General features: G+C 42.7%; 1 protein-coding gene across 1 annotated transcript in view; it reads right to left on the reverse strand.

Annotated features, from left to right (window-relative positions):
• Positions 1-15,648, reverse strand: part of LOC115131798 (adenylate cyclase type 2-like) — a 90,837-nt gene extending 75,189 nt beyond the window's left edge. The window contains 1 exon segment of the mRNA XM_065020371.1: positions 14,921-15,648. Within this exon segment, the coding sequence (XP_064876443.1) occupies positions 14,921-15,193 (273 nt within the window). The 5' untranslated portion in view covers positions 15,194-15,648.
• Positions 15,649-18,495: the final 2,847 nt, after the last annotated feature.

Genomic DNA, 18,495 nt, shown 5'->3' on the forward strand with positions numbered 1-18,495 from the left:
GAGTCGGGAAGCAAGTACAAGGAGTGAATCATTTAATAAATAAACAAACATGGAACAAAACAAGAAACACGAAAAGCGTACAGACATGAAACACCAACAGAGTCAGTAACGCCAAAGAAAAAACCTAAATGAGTGACAGTTACATCGAAGGGAATCAGGAAGGTGATGGAGTCTAGTTGAGTCTGATGAGGCGCTAGTGCACGTAACGATAGTGACAGGTGTGCATAATAAGAAGCGGACTGGCGACCTCAAGCGCTGGAGAGGGAGTATACTGTACGTGACAAGCTAGCTCTCTCTCCCTCTCTTGGTTCTCCTTCATTTTTGAAGAAATTAATTTGTTGAAAACTGTTCAACTATTGTCTTTCTCTCTCTTTGAGTGAACTACTCACCACATTTTATACATTGCAGTACAAGCTAGCTGTAGCTTATGCTTTCAGTACTAGATTCATTCTCTGATCCTTTGATCATTCGGTTAACCACATCTCAGTTCATGCTGCAAGAACTCTGATAGGTTGTAGGACGTCCTCTGGAAGTTGTCATAATTCCTGTGTAAGTCTATGGAAGGGAGTGAGAGCCATGAGCCTCCTAGGTTTTGTATTGAGGTTAATGTACCATGAGGAGGACGGAAACTAACTGTCCTCCGGCTACACCATGGTGCTACCCTACTGAGTGCTGTTGAGGCTACTGTAGACCTTCATTGCGAAACAGTGTGTTTTAATCTATTATTTGGTGATATGTGAATATAGTTAGTATAGTTGTATCTAAAAAGGATTACTATATAAAAATTCACTGAGGAGGATGGTCCTCCCCTTCCTCCTCTGGGGAGCCTCCACTGGTGAGTGTGTGTGTGTGCCTGCCTGCGTGGGTGGGTGCATGCCTGTGTGTATGACTGCCTCTCTGTGTACACACGTGAGAAAACATGTACGTGTGTGTATGTGTGTCCACTCCCTCTCATCACAAATACCCAGGTAAAAGTGACAGGCATTGGGTAGCCTGATAGTGTGGTAGTGTATTCATTATGCAGAAGTCCATTAGCCTTTTACTGCAATGGGCTAAATCAGGGTCACGCAGTCTTTCTTGGTAGTCTTAAACAAATGTACTTTGAAACACAAGTATACACCTCACACACATGGTTATGGGCTTACAAAACAGAAGGCACATATACCATGTCAGATATAGAGTTGAAATCTATTACATTTTGAGTTTACATCTCAATATTCCACTGTATATACATCACAGAAGACTGAAATATAACAAAACCATTTTCACATAGAAACACCAGATTTTTGCCTGTTTAAATTTGTTAAAAATATTTAAAAACATGAATAACATTCCAACCCATAATGCCACTAGGTCATATCACTGCAGGAAGGGCTACAGCTAGAGGCTGGGTGGAGGTCGAGGCCTACTTCTCTGACATCAAGAGTGCAGGGTCCAGATCAAATATACTTAGCAAAAATATAAACGCAACATGCAACAATTTCAACGATTTTACTGAGTTACAGTTCATATTAGGAAATCAGTCAATGGAAATACATTCATTAGGCCCTAATCTATGGATTTCACATGACTTGTCAAGGGCTCAGCCATGGGTGGGCCTGGGAGGGCATAGGAATTGAGTTGGACATAATGCCAAATGTTCTAAAATGACGTCGGAGGCGGATTTTAAGGCAGACCCCAGCACTTCTTTGATTCAGAGGGGTTGGGTTAAATGCGGAAGACACATTTCAGTTGAATGCATTCAGTTGTACAACTGACTAGGTATCCCCTTTCCCTTATGGTAGAGAATTTAACGTTCAAGGTGCACCTGTGTAATAATCATGCTGTTTAATTAATCAGCTTCTTCATATGCCACACCTGTCAGGTGGATGCACTATCCTGGCACAGGAGAAATAACATTACTCACTAGTTGGAATGTAAACGAATTTCTGCACAAAATTTGAGAGAAATAAGCTTTTGGTACACATGCAAAAGTTCTGGGATCTTTTATTTCAGCTCATGAAACATTGGACCAACTCTTTACATGTCGTGTTTATATTTTTGTTCCTTATAATTACCCTGCCTTTCTGACTCTGAGGTTATAAATTGTAGAGATACAGAAATCGGCATAATTTTCTAAATGTAGATTTTGCATAAGAACATTATGAGAGCCTAGAATATCATCAGAAGACCCTCCATAGTATGATTCTGTGATAAAAACACATCAGTAGAATACATTCTATCATTCTGCAGTTCTATGATTTGTATTTGTATGTTTTGTGGTGTTCTATGATTCTATGGTAGAATACATTGGTGTTTTATGGTTCTATGGTAGAATACAGTGGAGTTCTATGGTTCTATGGTAGAATACATTGGTGATTTATGGTTCTATGGTAGAATACATTGGTGTTTTATTGTTCTATGGTAGAATACAGTGGTGTTCTATGGCTCTATGGTTGAATACATGGTGTTCTATGGTTCTATGGTAGAACAGAGAGGTGTTCTATGGTTATTTGCTAGAATAGAGTGGTGTTTAAAGATTCTAAGGAGTAGCAGTATAAGTATGAGTCAGGGTGTGTAGAGCCAGGCTGAGGCAAGGGGGACGTATTGTTAGGGGAGGTAGAGTAATGCCTCAGCAGCAGTGCTATGATTTAGGGTCTGACTAGGCCAGGCAAAACCCAGGAGACTACTAGCTAGCTACTGCCACCCCAAGAAGCACAGAGAGCAAGCACCCAGACAGAATTACAATGAGCTTTATATATATATATACACAGAAAGCATACATACACACACACATGCACATGCACATACACACACAAACACAACAAAACACACCCCTCCGTTCGCAGCCATTATTATCAATCCTTGTTCCCTCTCTAAAACACACTCATGAATATTTGATAAAGTGTATAAAATACCAATTATGGCAATGACTCACTAACTGCGTGATTAGCAACATAATGTCATACTTTACCTTTCGTCACACATGCACACACCAGTGGAAAAAGGTACAACTGTACTAAATATATTCACTTCACCAAATAATTGATTCAAACACACTGTTTTGCAATGAAGGTCTACAATAGCCTCAACCGAACTCTGTAGGGTAGCACCATGGTGTATCAGGAGGAGAGCTAGCTTTCGTCCTCCTCTTGGTACATTGACTTCAATACAAAACCTAGGAGGCTCATGGTTCACACCCCTTTCCATAGACTTACACGGTAATTATGACAACTTCCGGAGGACGTCCTCCAACCTATCAGAGCTCTTGCAGCATGAACTGACATATTGTCCACCCAATCAAAGGATCAGAGAATGAATCTAGTACTGAAAGCAAAAGCTCCAGCTAGCTAGCACTGCAGTGCATAAAATGTGGTGAGTAGCTAACTCAAAATGAGAGAGAGACAATAGTTGAACAGTTTTTAACAAATGTATTTCTTCAAAAATGAAGGGGAAAGAGGGAGGTTTCCTGATTTATTTTCACTTTCACTTTCACTTACTTAGCTAGCAAATGCCGCTGACTAGTTTAGTTGCTCAAATACCCAGCTCAAACAGAGGGATGCTATGTTAGCTAGCTGGCTATGACTATCCAACGCAACACTGGAACTCTTCCAAGTCAAGGTAAGCTTTTGGTTTTATGAATTTATTGCCCCCGGGGCCAGGCGGTGTAACTGCTTACTGACTATACACTGTAACGTTACTGCATGATTGTAGTGGGTTTACTAACGCATTAGTTCTATTAGCCATATTGACTAGAACGTTACTTTAGTTAATATGGGGACAACGATGTAGGCTGTGTGTGGTGGTTTGGCTTGGAAAGTTGTTTTTCGCTTGGTTACATACAGCTGATGTGTTGTTCATTGAAGTCCACAAACTAAGGGAAAAGGTCAGAGGAGGAGATTGCATAGAGGTGAGAATGAATACAACGTGGCTGCTATGAAAGTGAATTGTGTTTATGCGTGATCAGGGGTCTTGTCACGAACCTTGCCGAAGATGGTGCCTCTTCCTGTTCGGGCGGTGCTCGGCGGTCGTCGTCGCCGGCCTATTAGCTACCATCGATTCCCTTTCCGTTTGTTTTGGGTTATTGGGAAATTGGGTACACCTGTTTTGTATTAGGGTTTGTTTGTAGGGTATTTAAGGGCACTAGGCCCGCTGGGTATTTGTGCGGGCTTGTTTGTGTTACTCTGTGTTTGATGGTGTGAGTTATTCGTGTATTTATTCTCCGGACTATTTTGTCCTGTTGTTTGGACTGGCAACTTATATACGCCCTGTGTGTTGGCGTGACTGTTTTGTTGCGCTGGGGAATAAATTTGAAAGAAAGACTGAACCCTGCTCTCTGCGCCTGATTCCACCCACCACTCCTAGCCTGATTCCACCCACCACTCCTAGTTGATCGTAACAGGTCTATTCATTATGCCGATTCTGTTGAAAAATGCTTCTTAAACGGAAGCAAACAAAACGGGGATAAACATTTGAATTTGTCCAAAATTACAGTAAGTCTCGTTTGCATCTGTTGAACTAATGATTACACCCTAGATAGGCTAGATGCAGGAAAGAGTGTGCAAGGTGGTATTGAATGACAGTCATTGTCTGTCTATGTGTCATTTTTCTCTAAACCTGTGTGCACCTATGTTGTAAACTTTCATTCATAGGCTAGGTTATAGCAACCTCATGGTGGGTTTAGGGACAATTTGAGTATGATGTAGTAGCCTAAACCTAACGATGTTACATTGGAATATGAATGACAGTCATCCAACATGCTGTAATAGAAATAAGGCCATGCTCATGAAAAGAAAATTGTCCTCCCTCATCATAAATGGCACTGACCGCCACTGGCACACCCACATGCTCGCAGGAACACACATGCGCACACACACACAACTCAAACACACACAAACGCATAGTCTGCTCACCTTTCCCGTCTGTAACTGAATAACTGAATAGTCCTGCTCTTTCCCCACTTTAGTGCTCTCCCTTAGCCTATCTGCGGTAAAAACTCCTGCCATTTGCACATTTCAAATGGTTAGCTATTTAAAGCTATTTAATTCCATTTAAACCCATTCAAGCCCATTTCCCAGGCAGGACAAAGGGAGAGGGGGAGATGACGGGCTGCTGTTCTCTACTGTTTTGTCTACAAGAACAATTACTTCCCTTTTACCTCAGACTGACTGATTCCACCTTTATACAGGGGGAAGAGGGAGGGAACATAACACTGTCAGTCAGCGAGGTGTGTGTGTGTGTGTGTGTGTGTGTGTGTGTGTGTGTGTGTGTGTGTGTGTGTGTGTGTGTGTGTGTGTGTGTGTGTGTGTGTGTGTGTGTGTGTGTGTGTGTGTGTGTGTGTGTGTGTGTGTGAGTGTGTGAGTGCCCTTTACTGAAGAATGGATTCCGTCTGGCCACTCTACTGTAAATGCCTCTACCGTAAGGTTGGCCTTCTGCAAGGTTTTCCCATCTCCACAGAGAAACTCTGGAGCTCTGTCAGAGTGACCATCGGGTTCTTGGTCACCTCCCTGACCAAGGCCCTTCTCCCCCGATTGCTCAGTTTGGCCGGGCGGACAGCTCTAGGGAGAGTCTTGGTGGTTCGAAACTTCTTCCATTGAAGAATGATGGAGGACTCTGTGTTCTTCGGGACCTTCAATGCTGTAGACAATTTTTGGTACCCTTCCCCAGATCTGTGCCTCGACGTACATTTCCTTTGACCTAGTGGCTTGGTTTTTGCTCTGACATGCACTGTCAACTGTGGGACCTTATATAGACAGGTCTGTGCCTTTCCAAATCATGTCCAATAAATATCATTTACAGGCGGACTTCAATGAAGTTGTTGATACATCTCAAGGATGATCAATGGAAACAGGATGCACCTGAGCTTAGTTTCGAGTCTCATGGCAAAGGATCTGAATACTTATGTAAATAAGGTATTTCTGTTGTTAAATTTTAATACATTTTCTAAAATTCTATTAACCTGTTTTTGCTTTGTCATGATGGTATATTGTGTGTAGATTGGTGAGTATTTTTCATTTATTTAATCCATTTTAGAATAAGGCTGTAACGTAACAAAATGTGGAAAAGGTCAAGGGGTCTGAATACTTTCCCAATGCACTGTATGTACTTTCCATGTTTTCTGAAAGTCTTGAATATATATCTAAAATGGGATGTAGATTATTAGACATTTCTCGCCTCTCTCTCTCTGTCATGTTTAATGGACAGCCACCATTGTCGAGCCTAGAGCTTTCTATTCTAGAAGTGTTACAACATGACAGTGTGAAGTGTGAAGGTGTCAGAGTGTTAAGTATCACTGTCTGTCTGTCTGTCTGTCTGTCTGTCTGTCTGTCTGTCTGTCTGTCTGTCTGTGTGTGTGTGTGTGTGTGTGTGTGTGTGTGTGTGTGTGTGTGTGTGTGTGTGTGTGTGTGTGTGTGTGCATGTGAAGTGTCAAGACAAGTGTGTGTGTGTGTGTGTGTGTGTGTGTGTGTGTGTGTGTGTGTGTGTGTGTGTGTGTGTGTGTGTGTGTGTGTGTGTGTGTGTGTGTGTGTGTGTGTGTGTGTGTGTGTGCATGTGAAGTGTCAAGACAAGTGTGTGAAGACTATCACAGATCAATGTCTCCTCGAGGGAGCTCTTGAAATAGACAGAGGTTGCAACAACATCAACAAGAACAACAATAACAACAATAAATTGTCCAGACAAGGATTTCGCCATTACAGTAGGCTGTAGTTCAACATTAATAAGTAGTTCAACAGTCAAATCTGTTCCAATATAAAAGAAGGCATAGTTCAACATTCTAACTATCTGTTCCAATAACTGGACATTTCACAAGCAAACAGAGATGAATGCCAGGATGTTTAAACAGAGTCAAGTGGACTAAATAATAATAGATACCTACATTGGATGACTGGAATTCTGTCACAATGCGTTACCCCCTGAACTGCATACTGTACACCCACAGTCTGGTGATGTCATATTTTGTCATATGATGTCATACGACACATGACCAAATGTATGTGGACACCTGCTCGTTGAACATCTCATTCCAAAATCATGAGTTGGTCCCCCCTTTTCTGCTATAACCTCTACTCTTCTGGGAAGGCTTTCCACTAAATGTTGGAACATTGCTGTGGGGACTTCCATTCTGTCACAAGAGCATTAGTGAGGTTGGGCACTGATGTTGGGCTATTAGACATGGCTCTCAGTCGGCATTCCACTTCATCCCAAAGCTGTTCGATGGCGTTGAGGTCAGGGCTTTGTGAAGGCCAGTCAAGTTCTTTCACACTGGTCTCGACAAACCATTTCTGTATGGACCTCGCTTTGTGCACGGGGGCATTGTCATTCTGAAACAGGAAAGGGCCTTCCCCAAACTGTTGCCACAATGTTGGACGGATAGAATTGTCCAGAATGTCATTGTATGCTGTAGCGTTAAGATTTCCCTTCACTGGAACTAAGGGGCCTAGCCAGAACAATAAAGAACAGCCCCAGACTATTATTCCTCCTCCACCAAACTTTACAGTTGGCACTATGCATTGGGGCAGGTATCATTTTCCTGGCATCCGCTGAACCCAGATTCATCAGTCGGACTGCTAGATGGTGAAGCGTGATTCATCACTCCAGAGAACCCGTCTCCACCTCTCTGGAGTCCAATGGCAGCAAGCTTTACATCACTCCAACCAAACCCTGGCATTGCGCATGGTGATCTTAGGGTTGTGTGCGGCTGCTTGGCCATGGAAACCCATTTCATCAAGCTCCCGACAAACAGTTCTTGTGCTGACGTTGCATCCAGAGGCAGTTTGGAAGCGAGGACAGAAGATTTTTATGCTCTATGCGCTTCAGCACTCAACGGCCCCGTTCTGTGAGCTTGTGTGGTCTACCACTTTGCGGCTGAACTGTTGTTGCTCCTAGATATTTCCACTTCAAAATAACAGCACCTACAGTTGACTGGGGCAGCTCTCGCAGGGTTGAAATACGACAAACTAACTTGTCGTAAAGTTGGCATCCTATGACGGTGCCACTTTGAAAGTCACTGAGCTCTTCAGTTAGGCAATTCTACTGTCAATGTTTGTCTATGGAGATTGCATGGCTGTGTGCTCGATTTTATACACCTATCAGCAACGGGTGTGGCTGAAATAGCCAAATCCACTCATTTGAAGGCGTGTCCACATACTTATGTATATATAATATATTGTCCCAGAACTTGGTTATTTATGTCATGTTATTAATTGTGATTTTTTATTTATTTATCTCACCTAGCTTACTGTATGTTATCGCCTGGTTACACACACACTCACATATGCACACACACCAGCACACCGTTTTAAATCAATGCAATCTCAGGACTACATGAAAGAACAATCCTCAGGGATATTTGCTCTGAAAATACAAGATAAGCTTCGGTAGGAAATTAGAGACTTCCTGAGATACAGCAGAGGCAGGGTTTCAGGGTAAAAACTTCACAACACACACACATACGCACGCACAAACATACACACACACACACACACGTGTGAACATGTGAGCATGCAGACACACACACACACACACACACACAGGGAGGGAGGGAGGGTCTGGTTATAGAAAAATCCCAGATCACTTGAATAAGATAAAAGAGCATGTTTTTGTGCCTGATATTTCAGCAGTACTAATGGTGTTTTGGTTGTGCTGACCACACATGCAACAGAATCCTCTCCAAAACACACACAAATACTCACATATGCGCGTGCACTTGAAGAGCGCTTTAAACACGACTCTTACTGGAGTGCTCTCTCTCTCTGTTATTTGTGTGTTAGTATGTAGGCTATGTGACAGAGACAGAGAGGAACAGAGAGAGAGAGAGAGAAAGAAGAGATAAGCAGAGAGATTAAAAGAGAGAGGCGAGGGAGAGCGAGAGCAGAGAGAGGGACTCAGGGACGGTTCCAGAATAAGCAACATAAGCGGTCCCTTAGGGGCCGTGGCCCCCCCAAAAAACGGATTCAGTCAGGGTCTCAACTTACTATATAGAGTAAGAATATTAGAATACACCAGGTGCCATTTTGAAATGTGGTTGTGCTTCAGCAGTTTTCAGCAGTTTTCTCCGCCCCATTGCAAAATGTAGAGAATTGCAGGAAATGAAAACTTGAAAACGTACATTTTCCCCTCCACTTTAAAGAGGGTGGCCACTAACATGTTATTCCTCAAGGTGGGGGGCCTGCAATTCTCGCTTAGGGCCCCCAAAAGGCTAGGGCCGGCCCTGAAGAGACTGACTGTATTTGATCTACGATTCTTCTTAGCTGATGGGTGATGTGCCTAGAACATTCATACTAGAACAATATATGAACCATAGAAATATTCCATTTCTATGACAGGAAAATTCTACAGTAATGACAACAATACAAAGGTTGTTATCAATAAATTACACAGTAAGGTGCATCATTTTTGACTTGCCTGCTGGGGGGTGGGGGGATGGGAGACACCCAGCTCCACTAAAACTATTGACAACTGATTGTGGTTTTCAAGGGATTGCTTAAGAAATGCTACATGCTAAATGCTACAAGAAATGCTACAATTATTTAGTTGTAATATGATCACCACCTGAAAAGCACAGCCAGAACTACAAATGTCAGATTATTCCATGCAAAGCTATTGAGCACATTTAGCTATATAATCTGAGTTACAGCATGTAACTGTATGCTTTTCATGATCAGTATTCATGTAATTTCAGAGGGTTGCAGCCTATCTTTTTGATGTGTAGGCCTAGCTAGCTAGCTAAGTAAACAACTTGTGTCATTTCGCTTGCTTCATCAAGAGATAGTTACTTGAGATGGATATCGACAAGTAGGATATATTTTGAGTCTAAGCCTGCCCTGGTAATATTGTCTGTCTGACTACTGTCAGCTGGCAAGCAAACCAAACAATATTTAGAGATAACTAGCTAGCTAGTTTTAGCCACTGAAGGTTAGCTTATTAGCTAGCTGGCCAAATTTGCATGATTTGTTGTTAGCTAGCTAGCCAATTTGACATGATCCATCAATCAATGCCATGTCTGTCGCATTGCGCAGCCAGCAGCAATGGTGATTAAATGGTTTTAAAACAACAGGGGATTGTTGGGGATAATATGCTAGCTAGCTTAGGTATGTTGGTTGGAGAAGAAAGTACATAACTAACTTACCACAATGTTTAGGCAACTTTACAAAGTTTCTAGCTAGCTTGCAAACAATACATGGGCAAATGAGCCCTTCTGCTGCATGACAGGCACAGCCCACAATGGATGAGAAACATACATAAACCACACATACTTGTCAGGTATGGCTAGTGCACTTTTACTTTATATAAAATATTTTAGATCTAATAAAATGGTGGCTTATATTGAGAGACAGAGGTGTACTCCAGCGTTGTTTTGTGCTGTAATGCACTTTTGCCCTCTCCAGTTTAAATTGGAACGAAATATGACGTAATTGATAAAGTGACATCATAATCAATCATTCGGGATCTAGTTAAGAATATTATTCCAGGAATGGTTTTGACAAGGTGAAAGGAAGATCTTCAAAGAACAACCCACTGTGGTTCATATGTTCTAAGAACAACCCACTGGGGATCTGTCAATGTTGCTGGAGTGTTCCTGAAATGGATCAGTGAGAGAGAGAAGCCAGAAGAAATGGCATAAAGATACACCTAGAAACTAGCAGCTAGCTTTGATGATATAATAGCATTCTGGCAGCCTGATAATATGAGTTTGGCTGGAGTTCTTATTTTAGAGAGTGTAGAGCAGAGTTCAATTCAGTACAATATATTCTGTTCTGTGTTTCTCATTTAGTAAGCGCAATGGAACAATCAATGCGAGGGTTTTGGGTTTCAGTTCGACTGGAATCATACACAAAGATGTGTTATACTGTATTATACTCATTATACTGTATGCCACTTTAGATACAATCCTCTGCTAGGTTTATATGATTATCAGGCCTATATTACAACTTTATTCCAAGTGGTGTGTTCGAGACCACCTAAAGCGAGACCGATTCAAGTAGCAAATCGAGTCCAAGTCAAGACCAAGACATGGTGACCGAGACCAGAAGGGGACAAGAGGTCCAAGACCGAGTCAAGACTGAGACCAGGAAATGCGAGTCCAAGACAATGACTGTAATTTTGTCAAATCGCCACCATAACAAAGAGATCAAAATGTCCAGTATTTCTGTTCATATTTCAGAAGAACCAATGACATTCAGAATGGTGAACAAAATGCATGCTGAGTGCAAATAGAGCCATTCTACAAATGTTTACTAACCCAAACCCAGTGGGGAACAATGAGGGCCTTCCACGCTTTCAGATTATTATTATAAAATAATAATAATAACAATAATAATTCAAATTATATTATTCATTTGCAATAATGTCTCTGGGGATCGTCTCTGGGGATATACATCTGGCTACTGTAGCTAAATCAGCCATTGGCTAGGCCATCAGAAGCTAGATCGAAGGCATCTGCCATTCAAGCATAATTCATCTGAATTAAGGCAAAACTTCTGTCTTCTCAAAGGCCAACAGGATACTGCGCAATAGCGAGCAGTAGTTTTCCCAAAGTCTAGCTAGCTATCTATTGTTGTAGGCTAGATTGCAGCGGCTGCAGCAGGTGTTATCGAAAAGGATGTTGCTGCTAATATTTTAGCTTCTGCCCTTTCAGAAAAACTTTCAACAACAAGTTAAAACCTTTTACTGCAGTGGGCTAAATCAGGGTCACACAGAGTGATTCTTGGTATTCTTAAATAAATCTACTTTGAAACAAAAGTATACACCTCACACGCATGGTTACGGGCTTAGAAAATAAGACATTTGTACCATGTCTGATATAGAGCTGAAATGTATTCCATTGTTTTGTTTGAATCACAATATTACACTTTATATACATCACAGAAGACTGAAATAAAACTTAATAACATTCCACCCATGAGACCAAAGAGGGTGCTTTTGTTCATTGACCGCAGGAAAGGGTTGTTTCATTATTGTCATCTGGTGAGTGGAACTGTGTTTTTTGTAATAATAATGTATCTTTTTTTTGTTTTTGCCCAATCTGATTGGATGGCCCTGGCAGGGTCTGGCTCCCCAGTTGGTGGGCTTATGTCCACCCAGGCCCATCATGCCTATGCCCCTGATGCAAGCAGCACAAATATAGCCTACTAACCAAGACTTCTAACCAAACGTTTTCAATACCTAGTTTGCATATCCATTGTTGTCTTGGTTAGTATTTACTGGTAGGTATCATAAATTGAAACATCTTTCCTACCTACTGGCTGCAGATACTTTGTGAGCGGCTCCATCAAAGAACTAGTTGAGAGCTGCATGCTCTTGATGCCTGCAGATGGTATTCCGGTTCAACTAGGCTATGTATGTGGCCCGCAAGGATTGTGTAGGCTACTTTGTGCATGATTTCACTACTGTACTACATAAATCATATACCTCCACTAAACTACTTTGACACGCATCAGGGGAGATGAAGAAGTGAGTATATGCAATGCCCACTGAGGACAAAATGGGTATACGGTGTATACCTGCATATAGCCTCCACTACACCACTTACCAAAAGTGCACTTTCTCAGTGCGCTGGTATTACCGTTGCTGTCCTTTCACAAACCTGTCACACACTAAAGGCCTCGGTTCAATAGGTTGGTCACTGCGCAAACATGTCTATAATATATAATGACTGTTCAGGTATTAATGTTTCAAGAATGTATATATTTGGCCTGGCGATGTGGTTTTATGCGCTTATTTAATGGATGCTGATAAATGTGTTTTTTTTCATCCCCTGGTCTCGGTTGGTCCCAGTACTTGTCCTTACTGTCTATCCAACACTGTCCCAGTACTTGTCCTTACTGTCTATCCAACACGGTCCCAGTACTTGTCCTTACTGTCTATCCAACACTGTCCCAATACTTGTCCTTACTGTCTATCCAACACTGTCCCAGTACTTGTCCTTACTGTCTATCCAACACTGTCCCAGTACTTGTCCTTACTGTCTATCCAACACTGTCCCAATACTTGTCCTTACTGTCTATCCAACACTGTCCCAGTACTTGTCCTTACTGTCCGAAGACCGTACAAATGCATCCAACACGGAGACAAGACAGAGACACTCAAAAGGTGGTCTCTAGGCTGTTTATTCTCCTCAGGGGCAGTAAAGAAGAATTGTTGGAGGACAGAACAGACATGCTCCACATTGACCTACTATACATGCTATATACTGTATCGGACCTTGATAAATCTCCCATGGGAGTCAACCATGTTGACAACCCTCTAGTACCATAGAGACCTAGAATTGAATCCCGCATTGAGTCCCACTATATGTTATTGCTCACATACATCCAGGGATATCATGAGTTATACATTGGTATTCTGTTATTACACTGGAAACAGCTTTGGGCTGGTCGGGCTCGGTTGCTGATGCTGCAATACTGTAACTTTTCTGCTGCGGAGGCGAGGTGTGTGTGTGTGTTTACACTGTGGGAGGCGAGGTGTGTGTGTGTGTTTACACTGTGGGAGGCGAGGTGTGTGTGTGTGTTTACACTGTGGGAGGCGAGGTGTGTGTGTGTGTTTACACTGTGGGAGGCGAGGTGTGTGTGTGTGTTTACACTGTGGGAGGCGAGGTGTGTGTGTGTGTGTTTACACTGTGGGAGGCGAGGTGTGTGTGTGTGTTTACACTGTGGGAGGCGAGGTGTGTGTGTGTGTTTACATTGTGGGAGGCGAGGTGTGTGTGTGTTTACACTGTGGGAGGCGAGGTGTGTGTGTGTGTTTACACTGTGGGAGGCGAGAGGTGTGTGTGTGTTTACACTGTGGGAGGCGAGGTGTGTGTGTGTGTTTACACTGTGGGAGGCGAGGTGTGTGTGTGTGTTTACACTGTGGGAGGCGAGGTGTGTGTGTGTGTTTACACTGTGGGAGGCGAGGTGTGTGTGTTTACACTGTGGGAGGCGAGAGGTGTGTGTGTGTGTTTACACTGTGGGAGGCGAGGTGTGTGTGTGTGTTTACACTGTGGGAGGAGAGGTGTGTGTGTGTGTTTACACTGTGGGAGGCGAGGTGTGTGTGTGTGTTTACACTGTGGGAGGCGAGGTGTGTGTGTGTGTTTACACTGTGGGAGGAGAGGTGTGGTGTGTGTTTACACTGTGGGAGGCGAGGTGTGTGTGTGTGTTTACACTGTGGGAGGCGAGGTGTGTGTGTGTGTGTTTACACTGTGGGAGGCGAGGTGTGTGTGTGTGTTTACACTGTGGGAGGTGAGGTGTGTGTGTGTGTTTACACTGTGGGAGGCGAGGTGTGTGTGTGTGTTTACACTGTGGGAGGCGAGGTGTGTGTGTGTGTGTGTTTACACTGTGGGAGGCGAGGTGTGTGTGTGTGTTTACACTGTGGGAGGCGAGAGGTGTTATAATATTCTGCGGAGGAAAAACACATCAATGGACTGAACGAAAATCACAGTCTGACCAGGTCTCTATCTCTCCGCTCTCTCTTTTCAACACTCTCTTTATTTATCTACACTCACTCTCCCTTTTCATCTATCTCTGTGGCATACATTTATTTAACGAGGCAAGTCAGTTAAGAACAAATTGTTATTTACAACGACAGCCTACTGGGGAACAGTGGGTTAACTGCCTTGTTCAGGGGCAGAACGACAGATGTTAACCTTCTCATCTCGGGGATTCAATCCAGCAACCTTTCGGTTACTGGCCCAACGCTCTAACCGCTAGGCTACCTGCTTCCCCAAACAGTAGTGAAAAAACACTTCAGTTATAGGCAGCGCTCTTCAAGTGTGTGCGTGCGTGTGTGTGTGTCATCAAATCAACAACACTCACACAGCAGAAACAGCACTTGAAAGAAGCCCTCATGTCACATTCTGCACCACTCCAATCAGTCAATAGAGCTCTGTATTGTATAACACCACACACACACACACACACACACACACACACACACACACACACACACACACACACACACACATACTCACCAGTCCGGAAGCAAAGAACACGGCCAGTAGAGCGAGGCATGCTCCCATCACTATGAGCAGTAGGAACACAATGAGAGGGTGTTGTTGGCTCATACGGTAGTAGGACTCATACAGCCAGTCCTGGGTCTTCTGTCCCCCAACACACACCTGTCCCTGTGTCGGGGTCTCCCCAAAACCTACAAACACATCCCCCAGGGCTTCTCCCCCATCTCCCCCCTCTCCCCCACGTTCCAGAAGGTAGCGCCCCCGAGTCCGTAAGGCCTCCTGCCACATGGTAGCGACTTTGGGGGGTGTGCCAAGACCCGGTCCAAACCCACTACCCTACTTGTCCCAAATGGACAACAAACAGTAGCCTCTCCTCTTCCTCCTATTCTTCCTCTTTGGGGAGTTTTGTCAGATAAACAAACAAATCCTGGCTCTTCTCCTCCTCCTCTTCCTCCTCCTCTTCTTCCTCTCGCTAGTCCACCTCTGTGAGTTTGGTCAGACTCACAGTCACAATCAAATCCTGAATCCCTCTGCGTACTGATCCTTTTCCTATCTTTCTTCTCCTCCTCCTCTTCCTCAATGAGTCTGGTCAGACACAGAAAAAAGAAACAGGTCCTTCTTTCTTCCTCCTGTCCCTGGTTTATTACAGTCAGACACAGAGAGAGGAGGTTGTCTCCACGTGTAGCACACTGCTGCTGCTGCTGCTGCTCCTAGGCAACATGTTCCCTCGTCAGAAAGGAGAGAGAGACAGATCGAGTGGGTGTTAGTGTGAGGCAGAAAAACTGTGTGTGTGTCTGTCTGTGTGTGTGAGAGAGAGAGAGAGAGAGAGAGAGAGAGAGAGGGAGGGAGAGAGAGAGAGTGTGTGTGCGTGTGTGTGCCTGTGTGTGACGGCGGAAGAGTGTAAGGGAGAGGAAGAGAGGGAAGGAAAGTGTCAAAGTGGATCGAGGCGAGAGAGAGAGAGAGAGACAGAGAGAGAGGGAGCGAATGGAGAGAGAGGGAGTCAGAAAAGGGGAGGCAAGAGAGAAAAAGGGGTGAAAGAGACAGAGTGAGACTGACAGGGAGAACGTAGCACCAGATAGTTAAACAGGGAGGCAGGGATAGAAAGATATAGGGGAGGTATAGAGAGGGGGAGACAAAAGAAAGAGAAAGGGGAAGGGAGGGGGTAACAGCTGCGCTAATGTGAGAGGAGTGAGGGAGCGAGGGAGTGAGGGAGATTGGAAAAAGAAGACTGAACAGAGAGGATGAGAAGCTGTATAACAGCTGGAGAATGGATTGAAGAGAGCGAGACAGAGATAGATGTAGAGGAAGGAAAAGGAGGAGAAAGGGAGAGATGTGCGGGATCAGGGAGGGAAAGTCTTGAGAGAGAGGATGAGGGATGAGAAAAAGAGAAAAAACATGTAAATTGATAAAGAGAGAGAGAGTAAAGAAGAAGAGAATGAGAGTAGAATGAAAGAGAGAGGGATCCCCAGGAAGTCGTGACTCATCTAACACAATGTCCTGTGCCACACTCCCTCCCTCTCTCTTTCCCAGTCTGCATCTTTCTCTCTCTCTCTCTCTCCCTCCTTCCCTCACTCTCTCTCTCCCCCGGTCTTTAGCTTTCACTCTCTGTCTCTCAACCTCCCTACCTCCATCCCTCTCTCCCAGTTTGTATCTTTCTCTTTCCCTCCCTCTCTCTCTCCCTCTCTCCCTCCCTCTCTCTCGCCGTCTCTATCTCCCTCTCTCCCTCCCTCTCTCTCACCGTCTCTATCTCCCTCTCCGCTTCTTTTACCCACTCTCCATTTTATTGTTTCTCTTTCTCATTTCCTCTTTCCTTTTCCTCTCTCATTTTCCTCTCTCCTTTTCCTCTCGTTTCTCCACTACATGTCCGTATCTGAGGTGTGAAAGCTGTCACACCAATTGATCCCTAGATCTGCTTCTTTATTATTTTTCTCAAGCAAGACTAGTCATTCATTTTTTTATGACGTAATGATTTCATTGCACTGGCAGCTCCGTCAATTAAATACCATTGGTTATTATGGTCCCACTTTATATCAAAGCCACACTGCAACGTACTTATTACCACCAACAAAATGTGAACTAACTGAATTATGCATTTCATGACATTTTCGGAGATACACTTGATTTTTTAAATGTTGTGCAGTGTGCTCTATGAATGACTTTCCATTTGAGCAAAATTCCTTTATTAACCATGATTTGAAGCTAGATTTAACAAGTACGATTCTTCTAAATCAATGGCTATATCAGTTGAGTTTACTGGGAAATTTACAGTGACTAAATGCGTTTGAAATGTATTCTATTGTATTCTAAGAACTTTCCAATACACTGTAGTACACATTGTGACTGGGATCTAAAATGAAGGCCATTTTCGTGAAATTGCCAATGTTTTAAAGCAGTGAACTCAGTGACCCTGGTAAATGTGTGAAAGTTCTTTTTTCTGTTCTCCCCTGTTGACTCATACACTTCTGTACTTAGTTTCTTCAATGTGTTCACTGTCTGATAGGTGCAGTGTGTGTGTGTGTGTGTGTGTGTGTGTGTGTGTGTGTGTGTGTGTGTGTGTGTGTATGTCTAATTGGCAACACTTTATTTGTCAGCTCAGTGTGTTGCGTCCATTACATTTAATTGGTGTAAATCCATTGGTTTAATCCATAATCCTTTACAAGAGTGAGACTATCAGTTATAAGTATGATATATCATGGTGTGAAGAGTGAGACTATCAGTTATAAATATGATATATCATGGTGTGTTATAATATGACATATCATGTGTCAGAGTGTAGACTATCAGTTAATATGATATATCATGGTGTGAAGAGTGAGACTATCCATGGTGTTATAATATGAAATATGATATCATGGTGTGAAGAGTGAGACTATCAGTTATAAATATGATATATCATGGTGTGAAGAGTGAGACTATCAGTTATAAATATGATATATCATGGTGTGAAGAGTGAGACTATCAGTTATAAATATGATATATCATGGTGTGAAGAGTGAGACTATCAGTTATAAATATGATATATCATGGTGTGAACTATCAGTTATAAATATGATATATCATGGTGTGAAGACTATCAGTTATAAATATGATATATCATGGTGTGAAGAGTGAGACTATCAGTTATAAATAAGATATATCATGTTAAGAGTAACTATCATTATAAATAAGATATATCATGGTGTGAAGAGTGAGACTATCAGTTATAAATATGATATATCATGGTGTGAAGAGTGAGACTATCAGTTATAAATAAGATATATCATGGTGTGAAGAGTGAGACCATCAGTTATAAATATGATATATCATGGTGTGAAGAGTGAGACCATCAGTTATAAATATGATATATCATGGTGTGAAGAGTGAGACCATCAGTTATAAATATGATATATCATGGTGTGAAGAGTGAGACTATCAGTTATAAATATGATATATCATGGTGTGAAGAGTGAGACCATCAGTTATAAATATTATATATCATGGTGTGAAGAGTATATCAGTTATAAATAAGATATATCATGGTGTGAAGAGTGAGACCATCAGTTATAAATATTATATATCATGGTGTGAAGAGTGAGACTATCAGTTATAAA

The sequence above is a fragment of the Oncorhynchus nerka genome, linkage group LG7, assembly GCF_034236695.1.
Source record: "Oncorhynchus nerka isolate Pitt River linkage group LG7, Oner_Uvic_2.0, whole genome shotgun sequence".
Taxonomy (NCBI): domain Eukaryota; kingdom Metazoa; phylum Chordata; class Actinopteri; order Salmoniformes; family Salmonidae; genus Oncorhynchus; species Oncorhynchus nerka.